The sequence below is a fragment of the Notolepis coatsorum genome (assembly GCF_963971535.1).
Source record: "Notolepis coatsorum genome assembly, chromosome: 4".
Taxonomy (NCBI): Eukaryota; Metazoa; Chordata; class Actinopteri; order Aulopiformes; family Paralepididae; genus Notolepis; species Notolepis coatsorum.
In genome coordinates this window covers 205,563,348-205,586,549 of record NC_140168.1, presented here as the reverse complement: position 1 = coordinate 205,586,549, position 23,202 = coordinate 205,563,348, and the positions used below count along the sequence as shown (strand labels likewise).

Here is a 23,202-nt window from a genome sequence, read left to right as displayed (position 1 = left end):
TGTAGAGACAGTACTGAATTCTGCATCCGGACACATGCAATTTGAAATAATGATTATAGAATATCAGGCCTGTAAATGACCTAATTATGGCCACGTCGTACATCTATGGATCGGGCCAAATCTCCCCTTTCCAATGGCAGAGTTCAATCTGGATTTAGTATCACCAGGCGTGATTCACAAACCATGAATGAAATCTACTCTTAAGTACAGTTACTTTTTTATAATGTAAATTTCTCCACCATTTTTATCAGATGTATCTAGACGTTCACAGAAAGGTAAAGAAACTAACTGCGTTCTGTTTTATGGCAATAACTTTGGCTACATTTGAAGGAAAAAAACGCAACATTAATTCATGCAGTCTGCAGAAATGGATTTATGGCGTGATGTCATTGTGGGTCCGGTACGCGTCTATTCGAAGCCTAACCGGTTCATGCTTCCGCGTTTGCGTTTTGCGAATCTGATTGGCCACTGCAGTTTCTGGTGCGATCTGATTGGCCACTGACGTTTCTGGTCATGTGACATGTGCGCCCAATCGCGTGACTCGCCCATTTCCGCCTCGACCAGCAGCAAACTACCTAATGCCTAGTTTATCACTGGTTAAGCTTAGGCGACTCTTTCGAAGTTGGTTAAGGTTAGAGTTTGGAATCAGGGCTGGCATTCTGTCGCCCTGCTCTAAGACAAACTCTAACCTTAACCAACTTAGAAAGAGTGCCTAAGCTTAACCGGCGAAAGAACTTGCCGTCACACGATTGGTGCGACCAGAAACATCAGTGGCCAATCGGAGCGCAAAACGGGGAAGCATGAACCGGTTAGGCTTCGAATAGACGCGGCCCGTACCGGACCCCTCTGGCTTAACACATTGACCGCCAGCAGCAGGGGGCGCTGATACCCCATTCATCGCCAGGTCTTTATTCAATGGATCTAGTTTTAGACTGTGACATTTGCGAGTGCTTAAAATCTATCTTATATTATACCTATGGGTCTAATAACGCCGTCGGGTCTCAGTGAGTTGCTTCTAGTCAACATGCCCAAGACAGATTGTTTTTCATCTGTACATTTCCGTTTTATACCGTTTTGAATAGAGTATGGTTTGGGTGTTTTTCAGTAATTCCAGGTAAAAGGCAGGAAAAAGGCATTTTACTGTAATCCAGTCATCACGTTGTAATTTTTTGGCTGATTATCTAATCATCCTGAAAACAACGCTACATTATCAGTATTATGTTTCTTCATCCATACATGAAATGACCGGCGTAGCGGGGCGCTCCCCCCCCCTCCTACCCAACGGTAAACAGCCATACACGGTCCACACAGATAGCTGTGATCGGGGTAGAAATAAATGTCAGATCAATGATCAAATTTATATATAATCTTCTTACCTTGTATCTGATGTAATGCAAAAGAGATAATCCAAATATCTGATCGCAATTCCAAATAATGCTTGTGGAGGTCTGTACCACACTACCGACCGTTTCACAATGACGGGCGGGCGGGCGGAGTTACTGTTAAATGCCATCCTTGTATAGAACTGGCTCGCCTGAGTATTTAAACCCGCCCGCCCCGCTCAGATCGCCTCCTAAAACACAACAGCCCATTTTCAATGAGATGCAATAGCTCCGCCTTGCAGTAGAGAGCGGTGTTGACCGTCTGCCAGCTCAGACAGGCCCGGAAGGGGATACCAGAGGCTGCAGCTATAAATTATGAATAGATATAGCAAATAAACGAAATAACGATCCCAAAAACGAGTTTCTGGTGCTCAACGCATGGCGGCAGAATGTGTTAAGAGGTTAAAATATGTTTTATTTTTATTTTGGTTGAACTGCCCCTTTTAACACTTTCTGTGCAAAAACGCTTTACAGCGATATTGGCCGCCATGCGCATTCTGCCAATAACGCTGTCCAGCGATTTTGAGATCAATATTTCATTTTTTCGCCATGGCATTCATAATTCATATATATACCCGCAACGCTGCAGCTGGACCCTATAGGTGACGGCAACGACGGCTCAATACCGCCGCCTGATGGTTGGTGGGGCGAGTTACACTCACCTACAGGATATGGCTGATGTGCGTCGATTAAACTCATCCGGCCGTCAGATATCGTTGCATGACTCCCGACAGACACAATGTACATAATGGATCGCTTTCTAAACTTAATACTCAATATGATTTCGGCGTTTATTGCGACATACAAACCGGAAATGGACCTAGGCGATCGGCGTCGTATACCTGGGATCTTTCGCCGCCAGTCTCTTTGACCCACAGTAAGAGGAATATAACGTTATTTTCAATCCAATTGTGAGTTTCCTTGTGAGCAAACCGATCTGATCAATATATCACCCAACCTACAGAAAGCATTTACTGATGATCGGGGAATTATAAACGACCCCCCCCCCCTTTCCTCCACGCATGATGAAGCATAACGTATACCGATCATATACAGTTGAATTTTTTAATATAGCGTGTATAGGGAATAAACGCCAATCGATAATCTATATTATGCGTTTAGGCCTATAACTCACGTTCTAGGAATTACTGCAGAAAACGATAAAAACATACTTATATTCTAGAAGGTATTTTTGTATGAATGAAAAAGTATAACGTTCCCACATCCTGAACGATAGATAATCGATGTTGAATGGGCCATAGTAATGTCAATATAGCAATACAATTTAAAAAGTTATAGCCCTGCAAAGAAGGTGAGCCACTCCATAGACTTATAGCGCTGGCAGACTGGGTACAATGATGGGTACAAATAATGGCTGGCAAGGAATGTGTTAAGAATGTGTTTATTTTGGGACCTTCCCCCATGTTGCCTTTCTGGTGACAGAAACAACCAGACATACATGTCCGGCAGCGTGGCTACATGAGTAGAGCTCATGATCGGAAGATCACCGGTTCGAGCCCCGGTCAAGGCCGTTGTCGGAAAGTGGTGGTGTTGTCCAGCAGGGGGCACTCTGTCCTCTGGACTCGTCAGTAACAATGCCCCTCTTACGGTGATAAGGACACCGTTACAGCTACGATTGCCATCCTTCGGATGAGACACTAAATTGAGGTCCTCACTGAATTCGGTCGCTAAAGAACCCAGGACGCCTATCGCAAAGAGTAGGGTGTTCCCCGACGTTCCTGGCCAAATTCCCAATCGGGTCTCTGACATCAAGACCACCTAATCATCCCTCCCGCCTTAATTGGCTGATATCAACATGCATTAAAGCGTTCCGTCTCCAGACGGATTTCCGTCAATTTGATTGGGGAGATCCGTCCATTTGATTCGCAGTCTGACGGAATTGGCTACCTGGTATAATATGATTTGTAGATGCATACAGATTGAAACAAAATTGAGCCAATCAGAGGCGCCAAATATGGAAAAGGGCTTTTTTCCCCTATCGCACCAAGCAGTCATCATCACTCAGCGACTCGAGAGACAGGATTACTCCGGAGGCTCGCTCCGCGGTTGCAGCTGCAGGCTATTGGGCGAGTGACAATTGCGAGGTCTGAGAAGTTTGTCCGCCACATGGCAGGGTAACAAAATAGTAATGTAAAATAATTAAAAACTGCTGTGTGTTTTGGTTTTACGAGTCGCCTTTTTTGCAGCCTCACGCGTCAACTGCTTGTTTACCAACGTCACAGCCACCACGCTGCTTGCACTCGGCTCGCTGCTATATACCGATTAGCTAACGTTAGCTTAATAGCGTCGGTTAAATGGAAGGAGTAAGCCGGCCACTAAAAAGAACCCACCACGGGTTTCTCAGATGAAAAGGATCAGCGGGACCACCTAACAAAAAGTTTCGAGAGGAGAGGACGTTTGAAGAGACTGGCTAGGCAGCGCTACTGGGGGCTGTAGTGGTGAGTTAACTTGTTCCGTGTGCCGCAACGATGTCAAAAAGAAAAACAGAACAACACGTTTGTCATTGTCGTGTTACTTCACAGTACAATATGTGAGTCCCCTGCTGTGGTTGTGAGTATACGTTTATTAGCTTAACTCCGTAGCAACATCACACAGGTGTATCTGTAGACAGTCTCCTCCCCACCGTATATATTCTCTCCCCACCGTATGTATCTTTTTTCTACCACCACCCCCTCCTAATGTACAGTCTCCTCCCCATCATATGCATATAATCTCTCTTAGGATCTATGGGTAACAGTACTGTATATTTCTCTCCCACCCACCCCCTCCTAATGTACAGTCTCCTCCCCATATGTATATAATCTCTGTTAGGATCTATGGGTAACGGTACTGTATATTTTCTCCCACCCACCCACCCCCTCCTAATGTACAGTCTCCTCCCCATCATATGTATAATCTCTGTCAGGATCTATGGGTAACATTACTGTATATTTGCATATCGTATATGTCACAAATGTAACAGTACTATATACCTGTAGTATGTCCCTATGCCATAAATGTCATGATGTCAATGTCATGCATGTCATAAATGTCACTATGAATTGAAAATGGGGGACCCTGATGATGTAAACAAGACAAACGTCTTTCTCTGGTCTGCATCCCCTTAACAATTGTGTGTATTGAGCCATACTGTATTGTACCCATTCTGCAATCGGTTAAATATTGATTGATTGTTATAACAGATTGCAGAATGGGTACAATACAGTACAGCTCAATACACACAATTGTCAAGGGGTTGCAGACCAGAGAAAGACTTTCCTCTTGTTTACATCAGGGTCCCCCATTTTCAATTCATCATAACATATATGACATACATGACATACAGATAGATAATACTGCTACATCTATACATTTATGACGTACCAGATTTACAAATACAGTATTGTTTGTGATACAATAAGAGTCTAAAAAAGAGAGCATATACATTTGACGAAGAAACTGTACATTGGAGGAGGTTGGGTGGAGGGGGGGGGGGACTACATTGGAGGTGGTTGGGGAGGGAAGGGTTGGGTAGGCGGGGTGGGGGGGTAACTGTACATTGGATTATCGACGAAACCGAAACAAGTAGGCTCCCTTAAAACGCCAACGCTATTAAAAAGAAATACAGTGAGTGGAGGTTAAAATAAGAATATGACTTGGCCTGAAAAAAATTTCAGTCAGGAGATTTTTTTTTGCTTTAATCCCTGTATCAATCCCTGTCTCCTGAGGCGTTCAGCCATTGTGTAGTGTGATGTGTGCCTGGTGTGTTGGGTGCTACCAGTGGTGGTGAAGGAGGCAATTTCCACCCTACGTTGTCGGGAGCGCTTTGTGTCTAGAAAAGCGCTATATAAATGTAATGATCATTCATTCATTCATTCATTCATTCATTCATACAGTGTTGATGTTGATCCCCGTTTTGAATGTAGAAAATGTAGATGAGGGCGGCTGGGTAGCGCAGTGGACTAGGGCTGCACAATTAATCGTTTTTTAATCTAAATCGCGATTTGGAATGATGCAATTATCAATTTTTTCAATTGGTTTATTGAACCAGGAAGTCCCATTGAGATACAAGATCGGTTTGGGAGAGGGAGGTAAGGGGTTTTAGATTGTGTATTGTGTAGTTGAGACTTCAGGGAGGGAGAGTAAAGCAGAGAAAAAAGGGTACCGTTGGGTACCTGTATCGATTCCCAGGTAAAAATTATTTTTTTTAGGCTCTGTCCTGAAAAGACCCACGCGTAGGCCAGATGCAAGCCGCATTTTACAATAAACCTCTGGGGCTGCTTAAAAAATATTTATATTATAATCGCAAATTTAATCGCAATATCTGTCAGAAAAATCGCAATTAGATTATTTCCCAAAATCGTGCAGCCCTACAATGGACTAAGCACTCGCCTACCACCGCAGAGACTCTGGGATCGAATCCAGCGGTACCTCCCGCTTGGTCAGTCGTCCCTACTAACACAATTGGCAGTATTAGTGGGTGGGAAGCCGGTGGGGTGTGTGTCCTGGTCATTATAAATTGCGACAGCAGGGAGGGGATCTGGGGGAAATGGCGTGAACCTCCGCACACGTTACGTTTCCCCAGTGAAACTCCTGGCTGTCAGGTGAAAGGAAGCGGCTGGCTGACTCCACATGTATCGGAGGAGGCATGTGGTAGTTCTACACCCTCCTCAGGCCGACAGTGGGGCAATGTGCGCAACGACCAGGAAGGGAATTGGCATAACGACTAAATTGGGATGGGTGAAAAATAATAATAATAATAATAATAATAATAATAATAATAATAATAATAATAATAATAATAATACAAAAAAGGGGATGAAACGTCTTCACACGGAGCCACGCTACCATCTGATCCACTGTCATCATGGAGGCGCTTGGTCCTTGTTGTCGAGTGTCTGCTTTTTACAAGTGGTCCCGCAAGGACGGTGCTGTGGCGTTTCCTCACGCGCGCGGCAGCGTCTGACTGTAACAGAGCGAGGCGTCCATTATAACGGATAGCCTTCCCCTCAAAGTGTGCATATGTACACATCCGCACCCCCGTATAAACACAACAGGAAATCAAGTCAGTTTGCTCACCGCTCGGGGGAAATAAATGGCATTATGCGAGAGAGCCTATTTTCAGGGCTACACGAAACGAGCACCGCAACAAGAATTACGGCATTAATATTTAAATATTTGTCAACATTAACATTTATCTCCGGGTTTCCGGGGGGCTTTGAGCTCACGTCTCTGTTTGGAGAGGTGTTTATTGAGACTGATTGCCCTGGTTAATCACACAGCCAGGGTGTGTTTAACCAAGAAGCAGGGAAAACAGCCCTTCTAACAGCAGCGGCGCTGGTGGAGGGGCCTAATGTGTTGGACCTGGAAAGGTCCTCGCTATTCATAATGTTGTCATGATGTTGTTATGATCTACATCATAAACGCAGCACATTGCTCGCGGTAGATTACGATCACCTGCTCACCTACCAAGATCTCTGCACTTACGGTATGATGTAATGAGTGCTTATAGTCTCTGTCTCTCTCTCTCTATTGAATTTCAATTCAATTCAAAGGGGCTTTATTGCCGTGGGAAATATGTTTGTTAAAACAATCAAAACAAAGCACAGATTAAACTAAAACTATGTACAATTAAAATATAGGCCTACTAGAATAAAGACATGCGTGAACAGAGCTGTGTCATGTTGCAACTTTGTGATCAAATATACTACGTAGAAAAAGACTAACTCAAAACATAAACGAGAGAATTGTGCAAAACATTTGAATTAAGATACATATATGTAAGTAAGGATAACTTGGTATAAACTTTTAAAATAGCAATTTTTTCAAGTGTATTTAAAGGGGAACTATCTTATAAATGGCCTTTTTGAGTGTTTAGCATTGTTTCCTAGCTATGTGAACTTATATTAATATGATCTATGTCTCAAAATTCTCATATTGGCGCATTCTTCCAATTCTCCTCTCACAATATTCACCCTCACTGAACTGAGTCATTTGAAAATGTGCCCTATATGTGATGTCATAAAGACACCGCTGCATGTTAATGTTCAGGCGGGGCCGACGCTGCGCAGTGGTTTAGGAGCCCAGGCTCAAAACAGCTCGAGATCTTGAGGTAGAAAAATGCTGTTTTTGAGGACTTGATTAGAAATACAAAACAATGAATAAAAAAAATATATATATTACAGAGGTGTTCCATAGACTCACAGGAATTGTGTAAAAGTGCCCAAATAGTGAAAGAAATAGTAAAATAGTTCCCCTTTAAAGGTATGTGCTCTGTTTGTAGGTAGGTCTATGTACCTTGTGTGGTTGCCTCCGCCATCAGTGTGTGAGTGAATGGATAAAAGCGTTATATAAATGCACCATTTACCATTTACGGTTACATTTCTATTGTTAGGGTGGAACAATGCAATATTGAGTATTAGGATCCCCATTAGTTGTTGCATGACAACAACTAGTCTTCCTGGGGTCCACACAAGACATAAACCATTACATTCGACAAGACTTTTACAGAACGGTAAATAAAAAAAATAAAACAGACTAAATACATTTAACAATAAGTCATTCGCTTTTGATTTTCAGAGAAAAAGGTTTGTATAGCTCAGGGGTGGCCAACCAGTCAGAGACTAAGAGCCACAAAAATGACTGTGGTACCACAAAGAGCCACACCATATACCAGCGTTTCTCAACCTTTTTTTTCAGTCAAGGCACCCTTCATGTGTTTATAGGTCTCACCCTCTGGCCTTAATGTCTTTTTTATTTGGGCCTCACGGGGTTAAAGGTACCCTGTGAGACCCACGTTTGCAAAATTACAAAATCACTTTTAGCCATTTAAAAAAAGAATGTTTATTTAAAAAATGTTAAAGGATAACTCCACTATTTTGGGAAATTAGCTTATTTAACATCTTCCCTGGAGTTAGACAAGAAGATGCATACCTTTTTTGTCTCTGTGCGTGCATTTTAGCTTTGGGAATAGATGCTCCGTTAGCATAGCTTAGCTTCATCACTGGAAGTGAGGCAGGACAGTAGCCTTACAGTGCCTTACAGTGTATTGCAAGGTCTGACATTGACCAAACTTGATATGCATGACCTTGGTGGGCTCTAGGTCAACTCCTGAAAAGGGGGTCAATGTCAGACCTTGCAATCAAAAGTTAGGGGCGCACTGAAATTATGGCAAGGGTTATTAGCCCCCTAACTTTTGATTGCAAAGTCTGACATTGACCCCCTTTTCAGGAGTTGACCTAGAGCCCACCAAGGTCATGCATATCAAGTTTGGTCAATGTCAGACCTTGCAATACACTGTAAGGCACTGTAAGGCTACTGTCCTGCCTCACTTCCAGTGATGAAGCTAAGCTATGCTAACGGAGCATCTATTCCCAAAGCTAAAATGCACGCACAGAGACAAAAAAGGTATGCATCTTCTTGTCTAACTCCAGGGAAGATGTTAAATAAGCTAATTTCCCAAAATAGTGGAGTTATCCTTTAAGCACATGTATAGTCAATTGGTCCTGTTGTTCAGCCTCACAATGCTATTTTATAGTAAATGTGTTTGTATGTCCCACCCTCTGGCCTCTGAAGTTGCTAATGTCTTTTTAATTTGGGCCTCACAGGGTTAACCTCTTAACACATTCCCTGCCACGCTTCTATCCATCATGTATGATCAGGGGAGGAAACTAACTTTTTGGCTTACCAGCCAACTGGCGGGTATCTGATTTTTTTTACCAGCCAAATAGATTTTTTACCAGACAAAAAAAATCGCTAATTGTGATAATTACTTCTTTGTACGTCTTCGTCTAAATTGATTTTCAATCATAGTAAATTAATCACACTGTCTCTACTCTTCAAAATATTACATCATTAAATCACATATTAACATGAAAGAGGGAACTATTCTGGACTGGGTTGGGCTGAACTGGGCAGTGAAAGATGCTGGGTTGGGCTGGTCTAGGTTATACTGAATGATGAATTGAAAATGAATTGAAAATGGGGGACCCTGATGTAAACAAGACGAAAGTCTTTCTCTGGTCTGCATCCCCTTAACAATTGCATGTATTGAGCCGTACTGTACTGTACCCATTCTGCAATCTGTTAAATAAAGTTTTCATTCATCACAGCTCAACTACTAGGAATGTGTGTCTGACTCTTAAGTGCAGGAAATATTCATCAGAAAGGGGGGACATGATGGAGGGAATGGAAAGAGCAGGTTTGACAGGAGCAGGGTTGAAGGGATTGATTGATTGAAAAGTTTATTAACAGATTGCAGAATGGGTACAGTACAGTTCAATACATACAATTGTTAAGGGGATGCAGACCAGAGAAAGACTTTCGTCTTGTTTACATCAGGGTCCCCCATTTTCAATTCATCATAACATATTGGAGTGTGGAGGAAGTGGACAAGGCATTAAGCAAACAGGACTGAAATGGGGGACCCTGATGTAAACAAGACTAAAGTCCTTCTCTGGTCTGCATCCCCTTAACAATTGTGTGTATTGAGCTGTACTGTATTGTACCCATTCTGCAATCTGTTAATAAAGTTTTCAATCAATCAATCAATACTGGGTTGGGCAGTGAAAGAACCAAGCATTTCACTGTAATGTAATAGCTAAATAAAACAACTTGAACTTGACTTGTTACATTTGCACTCTGGTTGTATGCCAAATGTATTCTGGTTGTACTGTACTTGTGCTGTAAGATGACAATACATTGGAACCGAATCGACAACGCTAGGGGTTCAGCAGGTGTGTTCTGAATGCCAAATATGACAACATCACCGTTGTGAAGGGCATATGGGCGAGTGGTGATATGCTGGGAAACCCGGTAATAATAAAATGTCACTCGGCTGCATTTAAGCAAAGCCGCTCAGTATAGTCGTCCACTATGTTGAATGCGCGTTATGGTAGCTTGTTACATGCTAGGTAGCTAGCCGGCTAATGCTGGTTGACTTGTCATTCTCATCCGACTCGAAGGAGACGCGTCCCGTGCTGTTGTTCGCCCCCATGTCAGACCGCACCAATATCCGAAAGCGACGACTCTACATGCAATTATTTTCATCCACTCATGTGTTTTTGTAAGTTTGTCTACGTTGTCAAGCCGGCTGCCGGAGTGCCGGTGGCAGGAGTTTGTAGGTCTGCGCGCAGTGGTCTGTCCACTTCACCTAGATGGGCGGCATCTTCTAGAAAACGAGTGTTCATTGGAGGAGCTTAGAGCGCATCTGTACAACGATGATGTTCATTGGTTATGGTCTGATTATTATGTGGCGCAAATGGGAGGAATCAAGGGGGGAGTCAGAGTTCGGTTTGTGCCAGTGAGCGAATCAGCAGATTGCAGAATGATTTTTTTGTTTTGTTTTGTAATTACTAGTACTCGCCAGACTGGCGAGTGCTCTTCATGAATTACTCGCCAAACGTAAAAAATACTCGCAATTGGCGAGTAAAGTGGCCTAATTTCCTCCCCTGTGTATGATCACTGCCACCAGTCTAAGCCTATGGAGATGTTCACCTTCTTTGCAGGGCTATAACTTTTTAAATTGTATTGCTAAATTGACATTACTATGGCCCATTCAACATCGATTATCTATCGTTCAGGATGTAGGAACGTTATACTTTTTCATTCATAGATTCATACGAAAATACTGTCTAGAATATAAGTATGTTTTTATCGTTTTCTGCAGTAATTCATAGAACGCTAGTTATAGGCCTAAACGCATAATATAGATTATCGATTGCAGTTTATTCGCGATACACGCTATATTAAAAAATCCAACTGAATACGATCCTAAACGTTATGACTCATCATGCGCAGATGAAAGGGGGGGGGGGGTCGTTTATAATTCCGTGATCGTCAGTAAATGCTTTATGTAGTATGGGTGATATATTGATCAGAGCGGTTTGCATTGAAAAGAATAAACAATCAAGCTGAAAGTAACGTTACTGTCCTCTTACCGTTCGCCGATGAGACTGGAGGAAAAAGATCCCACTTATTTGACGTCGATCGACTAGATCCATTTCCGGTTTGTATGGCGCAATAAACGCCCAAATCATATAAATTATTGAGTTATGGCAGCGATCCATATACACGGATGTGTGTCTAGAGTCCTGCAACAATATGTGACTGCCAGACGGATTTCCCAGATGCACCGAGATCACCAGATCCATTTCCGGTTGTAAAACTCGCCCGATCATCACCAGGCGGCGGTATTGAAGCGTTGCACGGTTGTGCAGAGTCCCACTGTCTCAGCAGAGGCTGGGTGGCAGAATTATGAATACCATGGCGAAAAAATTAAATATGATCTCAATAACGTCGTACGCCGTGGCTTGGCAGAATTCGCATGACCAACAAACCCATCGTACAACATTATTGGCGGTCAATGTGTTAAGCCCGAGATATACAGTAAAAGTGTATATTTTCAGCATTACGTTTGTTTACCAATGATTTTAACTGTATTAGTGAAACCGGCGCATATCGACAGGAGGAAGTGGCACAGCCAAAAGAAAAGTGAGTGTAGTCTTTTAAAGGAAGAGACTCAGGGCTTTCGAATTTCGAAAAACTACCCTACCCAGCTCACACCAGCCCGTCAATCATCTGACTTCTGGATTTACTTTTTTATTTCTCTTATTTTTTGGGATTATCTCCCACAAACCTGCCATAAAACAGAACGCAGTTTGTTTCTCTACCGTTCTGTGAACGTCTTGCAAAAAACGGTGTTGCAATAAGATGAAAAATGGTGGAGAAATTTACATTATAAAAAAGATGGCAGAATTCAGTACTGTATCTACAAAACCTTCTGTTTAATCATCTTCCCTTTATTCATTTGCTTAGATTTTTCAGGTCTGGTAAATTTTAGCATGGTGTTATTCACAGTCAAAGATACATTTTTATTTTAAATAGAATTGATATCCTCCTTTGGTTCATTACAATTTACTCGAGCCTAGTAACAGACACTATTTCTGACACTGATTCATATGTCCCTAGATTCAGATACCAAGAACATGCAAATGGACCATTAAAAAAAAATTATTCTACGTCCTTATGGAATGAGCGACGTAAAAAAATATATATATTATAATTTTTTATTTTTTATTTTATTTTTTTTAATGGATGGAAGAGCCACACATTGACGGGCAAAGAGCTTCTTGAAGGTTACAAATGTAGGGCTGTCTTAAATACTTCGAAGCTTCGATGGGCATGGGATTTGAATATGAAAATAAAATTCAATATAAATAATAATCTTTTTTTTTTATTTCTTTTTTCTTTTTTTTTTGTGCAAAATCAACTCTGCCTCTTTGTTAACTACAACAAGCAATGCTGTTTGTTATTTAAGATGAGGTACGACTCGGCACTGTGTTCATTGTGCGGCTTTTATAAAGCCTCAAATGACGGCTTACAATATTTCATGAAAGCAAAGTGTTTAGTTTGTCTAAGATTTAAAAAGGTTTAAATTTTACAGCACTGACAAAGTTGAACAAAGTGCTGTACAAGTCCCACAACATTAAATTTTTTTATTTATTTATATATATATATATATATATATATAGAAAAAATGTAATCTCGAAGCTTCGAATTAAAATCGAATCTCGGCCCCGAAGCTTCCAATTCCAAAAAAGATTCGAAGGTCAGCCCTATACAAATGTGAATAATTCTTTAGTTATTATTATTATTATTATTATAATGTTTTCTGTTTTGGAGTCTTAATTTGTTACTGCCAGAATCAAAGACCGTTGAATGATTGCTACCATCTGTGTGTGTGTGTGTGTGTGTGTGTGTGTGTGTGCGCGCGTACAGATAGCCCACTTGGAGCGAACAGGTCACTACTTGACGGTGAAGGACAACCAGGTGGTCCAGCTGCACCCGTCCACCGTGTTGGACCACAAGCCGGAGTGGGTCCTCTACAACGAGTTTGTCCTCACTACCAAGAACTACATCCGCACCTGCACCGACATCAAGCCCGAGTGGTAAGAACTACATCCGCACCTGCACCGACATCAAGCCTGAGTGGTAAGCCTGCCTCGCCTCGCCGTGTACGCCCGGGTGAGACGCTGGGAGAGTGCAAATTAGTCTCGGCGTTCGTTCATTTTGACCTACTTGTGGGGAGTATCAAGTGGGTGGGGTTTGCCACGTTGGACAGTATGATGCGTTTAGTCTGTTTTTGATATCACTCGAGTTCACTTTTCTCTCATTAACGACCTATCTGACACCATCTGATTTTAAATTTATTTAAAAAAAGGTCCTTTTCTACCGTCCTCCTACTGTCGAATTGGGGAGTGTAGACTACCACATGCTGCTCTACTGTCAGTCTGGGGAGGGTGTAGACTACCACATGCTGCTCTACTGTCAGTCTGGTGGAGGGTGTAGACTATCACATGCTGCCCTACTGTCAGTCTGGGGAGGGTGTAGACTACCACATGCTGCCCTACTGTCAGTTTGGGGAGGGTGTAGACTACCACATGCTGCCCTACTGTCAGTCTGTGGAGGGTGTAGACTACCACATGCTGCCCTACTGTCAGTTTGGGGAGGGTGTAGACTACCACATGCTGCCCTACTGTCGGTCTGGGGAGGGTATAGACTACCACATGCTGCCCTACTGTCAGTCTGGGGAGGTTGTAGACTACCATGCTGCCCCACTGTCGGCCTGTGGAGGGTGTAGATTACCACATGCTGCCCTACTGTCGGCCTGGGGAGGGTGTAGACTACCACATGCTGCCCTACTGTCAGTCTGGGGAGGGTGTAGACTACCACATGCTGCCCTACTGTTGGTCTGGGGATGGTGTAGACTACCACTTGCTGCCCTACTGTCAGTCTGGGGAGGGTGTTGACTACCACATGCTGCCCTACTGTCGGTCTGGGGAGGGTGTAGAGTGTAGACTATCACATGCCTCTGATACATCGCCAGCCGCTTCTCTTCACCTGACAGCGAGGAGTTTCACTGGTAGAGCGTAACGTGCACCGCACGCCATCACGCTATCTCCCCCAGATACCAGACCGACCAGTAGGGATCACTATTGGAACGACCAGGACGCGTCTATGCTTTTACCAAACGGTTCGTGTTTCCGCGTTCCCGTTTTGCGCTCTGATTGGCCACGCACGTTTCTGGTCATGTGACATGTGCGCCCAATCGCATGACGAGCAGTGTCTTAGCCCATTTCCGCGTCGAACAGCCTGCAAACGACCTAACGCCTAGTTTATCACTGGTTAAGCTTAGGTGACTCTTTCTTTAAGGTTTGGAATCAGGGCTGGCGTTCTATCGCCATGCTCTAAGTCAAACTCTAACCTTAACCAACTTCGAAAGAGCGCCTAAGCTTAACCGTCCAAAGAACTTGCCGTCACATGATTGGGCGCACATGTCACATGACCAGAAACGGACCAGAAACGTCAGTGGCCAATCAGATTCGCAAAACGCACGAACCGTTTGGTAAAAGTAATGAGGCGACCAGGACGCCTGTAGCTGTTCCGCAACCGTTCCTACTTCCGGGGTAGGCCTGATTGGCCCCGACAGGCACGTGACCCGCCGCGGCCACGCCCCGCGGCAGCCCCAGGAGCAAGCGCGCTACTGCTGGAGTTCGCTTCGCCTTTCACATCGCTACCGTTGGCGAAAGCAGACAAATTAATGACTAATTCGGTCAGAAATAACGTAACTAATAACGTTAGTAAGCACTGCTTATATGCTTATTATGTCTGCGTGGTACAGTAAACGTTTCTCCCGGTACATTCTGAAGAGCACACCGCTGTATGTTGGAGAACCAGCGGTCTTCCTCACTCGAGTGAGACTAAAGCCATGCACAGCTCAGCCCTGTGAGACGCTTATGTCTGCGGGGTGCAGTAAACGTTTCTCCCGGTACATTCTGAAGAGCACACCGCTGTATGTTGGAGAACCAGCGGTCTTCCTCACTCGAGTGAGACTAAAGCCGTGCACAGCTCAGCCCTGTGAGACGCTTATGTCTGCGGGGTACAGTAAACGTTTCTCCCGGTACATTCTGAAGAGCACACCGCTGTATGTTGGAGAACCAGCGGTCTTCCTCACTCGAGTGAGACTAAAGCCGTGCACTGCACAGTCTCTAACAGTGTAACAGTAAGAAGCATTTTGGATAAAAGTATTCTGTACTTCTGTATGACAACAATGTATGCCTTTCAAATGTTAAATGATTAAATGATACACAGCGAAATTTACGCTCTCGCCTCTCATCCTGCTTTCGCCAACGGCAGCGATGTGAAAGGCGAAGCGAACTCCAGCAGTAGCGCGCTTGCTCCTGGGGCTGCCGCGGGGCGTGGCCGCGGCGGGTCACGTGCCTGTCGGGGCCAATCAGGCCTACCCCGGAAGTAGGAACGGTTGCGGAACAGCTACAGGCGACCAGGACTCATACCCCACCGGCTTCCCACCCGCAAACACTTGCCAGTCATGTCCGTAGGGACGACTGACCAAGCCGGAATTAACACTGCCGGGAATTGCACCTGGGTCTCTGCAGTGGTTGGCAGAGTGCTTAGACAGGTGGTGCTCTACACACCACCCAGCCACGCTTATCTGAATTGTTTTGATGTGGTAAAACCCTACCCGTCTGGTAGGGTTTTACCAACTATGAGGAATGTGAATGTCTGACCACTAAGTGTGTCTGACTTAACCACCAAAACCTGCACGGACTACAACGTATGACGTATATCGTGCCAGTTAGGATACCTTGTGTATACTGTTTACTTTTACTGTTACTCATAGTATATATTCAGATTCAAATTTTTTATTGCCTATATTTATTGTAACATATATATATATAACCATAGGGCATACAGACCCTCATCTGCACCTTTGTTTACACTGTTTATTTTTATATTCAGAGTTGATTATTATTGTTTACACCATTTATTTTTCTCATATTCATGTATTTCTACTATTACCCTGCCAATACCTGTACCTCCCCTCCCCCATGCTGCTATGATGCCCGCATTTCCCCAAGGGGATCAATAAAGGCACATCTTATTTTATCTTAATCTGAACAGAGAAAAACAAACACTGAGAATTATTTGCAAATACTGTTGCCGTTTTTGCTATTTATATCTCCGTATTCCCCCCCCCCCCCTATGTGTGTTTGTTTGTGCATTTCTGTGTGTCAGATGCAGAGTGCTTATGCCAGCCACTGTGTGAATGTGGCAGACACACATAGGGGGGGGAATACGGAGATATAAATAGCAAAAACGGCAACAGTATTTGCAAATAATTCTCAGTAACACACACGCACACACACACACACACACAAACACTAGGGATGGGTACCGAATCCGGTACTTTCATCACGTCAGTACTACAGAGTACCGATTCACGGGAGATCCACCGGTGCCACATTTCAGTAAAAATAAACGTTATGTCCGATGACGTCAGCGTTTCTTAGAGACAAAAGTATCAAAAAAGGTACCGTATCGATTCACAGCTACCGGTATCGGTTCAAATGTGAACGGTACCCAACCCTAACAAACACACAAACAGACACGCATTTGGTGACTAATGTGTTGACTTGTGTCCCTTCCCAGGCTGGTGAAGGTGGCCCCCCAGTACTACGAGCTGAGTAACTTCCCCATGTGCGAAGCCAAGAGACAGCTGGAACGCATCGTGGCAAAACTCAACACCAAGGAATTCTCTGAGTACTGAAAAAAATTAAATAAAAAAAAATTTAAACGTCGCGTCGGAATATTATCCTCGTCATCCTGTACAGCATCAAAAAAGGAACTTGGTCATCTGAGCACTTACTTTTTTTTTATTTAATTTTTAATTTTTCCGACAACCTCATTTTTGAATTCTATTTTTGTCTCACTGCGTGTAATGTATTATTATTTTCATAACGATTGATAAATCTGCATCTCCTGTTGCCTTTTGAGGGGCCTACGTGTGTTATTTTGTGAAACTAGAGAAGGGGGAGGGGTGCTGAAATAACATAACGACGGGGGGTTGAAAATGACTGAACGTAGATGGGATGACATGGCGAGTCGTGTCTGAAGCGTGACCATTCATGTAGACATCAACATTCCTTTTAAAACGGACGGAAAATGTTAATATACTAATACGGAGAGCAAACATCCGTAATGATGATAAATAAACAAGCTTTGGTGGATTCTCACCGGTGACGCTTACATTACTCCAGAGTCTTAGTCTCGTGGTTATGGATCACGGGGTGGATTAGATGAAGAGATTCTGAATGTGATTCTGATGCACGCGCATAGCGGATGTTCTCCCGTGTGAAGCAGGCATTGAGACGGTGCGGCCGATTGGTCAAGTTTCCTGTCAACGATTTCAAATTCTATGAATAAAAGCTGTCTTGAGTTTGTAACAAATGTCTTTTTGTTTATTTCAGTTTCAACTTGAGAACAGTAAGATTATACGTGTGGTTTTTGTTTTTCTGCCTCAAATAGATTCAGATTCAGACAACTTTATTGATCCCACGTGGGGCAATTAATATTGTAGCTTTGCACGAGTAACAAACAAAACAACAAAAACATCTCAACGACAACATGGCACCAACAACATTCCATGCTATAATACACAGTCCAGTAAAAGTAAAAACAGACAACTAGGTGTAAAAGGCTACAACCTTCCTATAGGGGACTTTTCTTTTCTTTATCATAAATCGATCAATAGAGACCGTATTAGATCCCCAATTATCATATCATGGAGTATCATTGGAAAGCCACACTCATTGGCTACAACCTTGTGCAAAGATTCTCGAGATCGCCAAATGATTGACGGAGCTAGAGCCTCGGGAGTCGGGGGTGGTAATGTGTACTTTTGCGTACTTTGGGGCACGCCTCACATATCGGCATGTAACTCGAGAACCGCTGAACGGATTTTGTCACCTGAAAGGGCAATCGACAGGCAACATAATTGTATCTATATATCTATAATCTATATATTGTATTAAAATAAATGCACACCGAGCCACTAGAGGTCGGCAAATAATCGTCCACATGTGGGCCCTTGGAGGTCAATGTTTTTAAATATTTTTTTTGTAGCCAAGAGTAAAGACCATAACCCTATCAAAAACAGTAGTCAAAGTGTATATTTTCATTTTTACCGATGTTTTATACGATTTATCGGAAATACAAATGTATTGAAGAATGCTAATTATCGTAAAAACTGCAAGGAAATTACTAAATCCAGATTCAACCCTGCCATTGGAAAGAGGAGCATTTTCCCTATCCATAGATGTATGATTTGGCCATAATAAGGTCAAGTTCAAGGTCAAATATGAATTTATAATTAAAATCGATTATCATTAATTACTGTATCTACAAATCCTTCTGTTTAATCATCTTCCTTTGCTTAGATTTTTTGTACACATGATCTCAATAAGGTGGTGAATGAGCTCAGTGAGCATTTTCTCCTACCCGTATAAATTTTTGATCAAAGATGCAAAAATCATAATTTATATTCTCCTTTGTTTCATCACAATTTTATCAAGCCTAGTAACAGACACAATATTTCTGACACTGGAAATACATACCCCCAGGTCCCTAGATGTTCCTAGATACCAAGAACATGCAAATTGACCTTGCAGAAGTGGAGCAGTCTTCCATTTACTTAGGCATGTACCTTTATGCGAAATACGGCTTACAGATTAACAGGTTAAAATGACTACTGTCTGTGTTTAAAAGTCTGATAGCCGAGGGGACAAAAGATTTAGCATAATGGTTAGTCCTACTCAACAGAACGTCATAGCGACAGCCAGAAGGCAGCAGCGAAAACCGCTGAGACAGAGCATGGAGACGTTGGTTTCTGATGCTCGTCCCCTTCTTGACCACCTGGTCCATCCAGAGAGAACATAGGTGTCTCTGTTAAAATTTTAATGTTACACCATAATCAAATCAATTTTATTTGTAAGGCCCGACAACACGTTAATGTCCCCATGGGCAGGACACGTCTTCTTTAACACTATGGCGACCGGCGGGGCTCTGCGATTTAGGCCTCAGAGGACAGCGGATTGTAAACAAACCAATGTACTTTCTAAGAGCTTTATATATCATTTATAGTATTGCTATCTGTCCATTCTCATTGTCACTTGAGTGCATAAACCGTGCCTTCATAATGGCTTAAAGAAAATAAAAATCCATCGGTTGGTTGTCATTTTATAGCGTCGTGAATATAAGGTATATCGCGCTTTTAGTCTAGGCTTTTCTGCAGGAAGCTAGATAATAGGCTAAACGTTGGCGCCGTTATATCAAACGCCATTTCTGCTGTATATATACGAATGAAATAAAACAAACTGCGTAGCATCCGGACTATTACAGAGCATCTATGGATGAAATGGGGGCGGCGGGGAACGCCGATTACTATTATTGATTAGCAATACAGTGTGTTCAATATAGCATTTTCATTGACCGATCACGTTACGTTATAAAACAATGTCCAATCCAGCTGTAATTTGGGGTAATATTATCCTACCGTCAGGCCATGTGATCGCCGGCAGCATTTCCTCACCAGTCATCGGATTCTGGTAGATCGATATGCACATTGGCTAATCATAAATCCCATTATTCCACGCTGAAAAAAACGCTCGCCAAGCTGATCCAAGATGGAGGATGTTCGGCTGGGATCAAGGAACTATGATCCGCCCACAGAACTGTACTTGCATTTTTTTTTAATACACATAATGATACTGCAGTGGAGCGATGGCGCCCCTAAGCGGGTCTGGCCGGTACTGCATGTTTCGAAAATCAAATATGTGAAAAGATGCTGGTAGTGGATCGGGTACCTAAGAAGCGTTATAAATATGGAATAAAACAATAACAACTCGTCACGTATATACTCGTGGCTCTGGTCCACAATGCTCTTTTTCGAAACACGTATATACTCGTTCTCGGACGCCATAGTGTTAAACAAGTAAAGAAGAAACATAACAATAAGTCAAGAACAAAACAACACCATAAGGTCCAACAAATTTAAAATAAATGCAAAATAAATGAATGAACGCAAACACTCCCAGACATACCCCACACGAAGGTAAGGAAAAACTCACTAAAACCTAACAATAGTAAAAAAAATGCACCACTGTGTGTGGAGGAGAGAAACCTTAGAAGGGCCATTCAAGGGGGGATCTCCCTTCTTAGATGTCAGTGATAGTAGTGTTGCAGACTAACGGTTGGTAAGCATGCACTCATGTGTGTAGTGAAACACAGATGAGTGCATGCAATAGCAACTGAACATTTTGAAAAATTAAACATAGAGCTGATAGCGATAGCAACTGAACATTTTGAAAGATTAAAGATAGAGCTGATAGCAATCTATTTGAGGCACAGGGGCGGCGCAAAGAGGGTCACGTCCTCCCCGTCTTAATCACGGGACGTTCAACACTGAGAAAGCCGGAGCCAGGGAGATAGGGGGCGGCGCAGAGAGGGTCGCAACCTCCCCGACATCATCGCGGGACGTCCAGCACTCCGGTCATCACTACGAGACAGCCGTAGACAGGAGGGCACGCAGAGAGGGTTGCATCCTCCCGGTCTTCATCACGGGACGTCCGGCACTCCGGTCAACACTCCGGGACAGCAACTCACAGGGAGACGGGACAGGCGTTAGACAGCTCGCGTGATTGTAGTGGGCGGACATAGCAATAGATACAAGTGGTAAGCATATATGTGAATAGAATACCATGCCAATGTTCATGCTTTATTTGTTTTAAATGAGACTATTTAGAACTGTGTCCATTGGAAATACATTGCAATTTCAAGTGAGGTGGACCGCGCGGGAAACAACAATGACGTAACCACTACACCTCCCTATATAGACATATTGGCACGATGGGTAGTAGTATAAGTATAGTAGTAAGTAGGGCGGCTAGGTGGTGTAGTGGGCAAGGTGCTCGCCACCAATGCTGGAGACGCTGGGTTCGAGCCCAGCTCTCCACATTGCTATCAGCTTGGCTGGTCGTTCATACTAATACAATTGGCAGTATTAGGGGGTGGGGATCGGACGTTGTGGACAGCGACTCCTACAGGTCGGTTGGTGCGCCTGCGCAGCAGAATCAGGAAGCGGCGTGGGCGGTGTGTCCCTCCCACGCACACCCCCGCCGCTGAGAGATCGCGCTGTGCAGGTGAAAAGATGCAACGGCTGCTTCCTCGAGTACCGGAGGGGACACGTGATGTAAGGCTTCGTCCACATTGCAGCCGGCTTGTGGGAGGCATGGCCTAACAGCGTTCGAGACAGGCGAGGGTAGAATTGGACGATACGAAATTGGTATGGGAGAAAAATTGAAAATGGGAGAAAAAGTAGATGGAAAAAAAAAAGTATAGTAGTAAGTACATAATAGTAAAGACCTGTGGATATTGACAAGATGTCGAAAAGTAACTCCTGCCTTATGGGGAAACAAGACTCATCAAATTAAGAAAACGTACCTTCAGGTAAGACATGGATGGTATGGGTCTCCCTAATTCTATTCATTACTATTGTTTGGTAATATTCACAAACGTATTTATTGGAATAAGCAGGGAGCAGGTATCTCCTGGGTGGATAATTTAATTAGCTTCATGGAAACATCTCTTGTCTCTTAAATAAAATCGAATGTATTTCAGGGTTCGCACAAGGTCTTTAAAGTGCTTGATTTAGAAAATAATAATTAAAGAAAAGTCAAGGCCTGGAATTCCTTAAACAGCAAATTTTTTTTACAAGGTGCTTAACAAGTCCTTGAAATTCAAATCAACCATTCACATTGAAAGTTTTGTTCATCCATGATAAAGAATTTCTGAATCAAGAAATATAATTTCTTTTATTTAAAGTGTAACTAATTGTCGGAAATTGGTTTTAAGCCATAAATATTTTATCCGATTTCTTTTTCTATAAAAGTTAATTGTATCCTTTTAAATGCCCTTTTTAAATGAGAAATAATGCTTGGAAAAGTACTTGAAAGTCCTTGAATTCCATTTAGCAATATCTGTGGGAACCCTTGTATTTGTAGAGCCCCAAATCACAAAGAATACCCCCCATGGGCTTCACAGATCAAGAAGAAACATCACAATAGATCCAGAACAAAAAACACCATAAAATCCACACTTTTACAACACCCCCAGACTTTCCCCAATGAAGATGAGGAACGACTCCCTAAAACCTAGCAATGGGAGAGAAAACAAATTCAAAGGGGATCCCCCATCAGGGTGTCTGATATTATAATGTGATTAACTCCTTGATCAGCTCACAACTACCTTTACCACTGAATATTCAAACCCAGTGTTCAGAAACTCAATAAACATTTGGAGCCAGTTCAGAAACCATGTCTTACAACAAAGACCCTCTCTAGTCTCCTATTGTAACTATTTGTTTACCCCTTCCTTACCCCAATATCTTTGTATAATTTGCCTCCTGAAGATGCATTTCTAGTACAGCGGGATGATCTTGATGTCTCCCACGTCGTTGATCTCCCTCTTGATCCGCTTGCAGGCCTCGTCGATCTCCTGGGGAGACGCGGGTGAAGCGCACGTCAAGTTGTGCTGCCGCTTAAGTCTTATATGTTTACATTTAGTTGTTTAGCTAAATGCTTTTATCCAAAGCGACTTACAGATTGTGAACATCAAGTCAGCAGGAAGGGTACATCTCTGGCAGCTAAGGGTCAGTGGCATTGTTCGTCAAATAGTGTTGAACTTGAGTGTTACAGTCTTGAGTGCATAATAGTATAGGCATATTGGCATGATAGGTAGTAGTATAAGTATATTAGTAAGGTACATAATAGTAAAAGACAGTAAGAAGGTTATTTTTATTTCAGAAATAGTTTGAAGACGTGTGTTTCTAGTCGACGGCAGAAAATTGCTGGTTTCAGCTGTCCTGACTGATGGGAAGTTCGTTCCACCATTGTGGAGCGAGGAC

The 23,202-nt window shown here is 43.0% G+C and overlaps 1 protein-coding gene across 2 annotated transcripts in view; it reads left to right on the top strand.

Annotated features, from left to right (window-relative positions):
• dhx15 (DEAH (Asp-Glu-Ala-His) box helicase 15) overlaps positions 1 to 17,684 on the top strand; it is a 149,756-nt gene extending 132,072 nt beyond the window's left edge. For both annotated transcript variants that reach the window (XM_084312233.1, XM_084312232.1), the window contains exons 13-14: positions 13,161 to 13,330; positions 16,893 to 17,684. In XM_084312233.1, the coding sequence (XP_084168359.1) occupies positions 13,161 to 13,330; positions 16,893 to 17,010 (288 nt within the window). In that variant the 3' untranslated portion in view covers positions 17,011 to 17,684. The remainder of the gene's footprint in view (positions 1 to 13,160; positions 13,331 to 16,892) is intronic.
• The last annotated feature ends 5,518 nt before the right edge of the window (positions 17,685 to 23,202 follow it).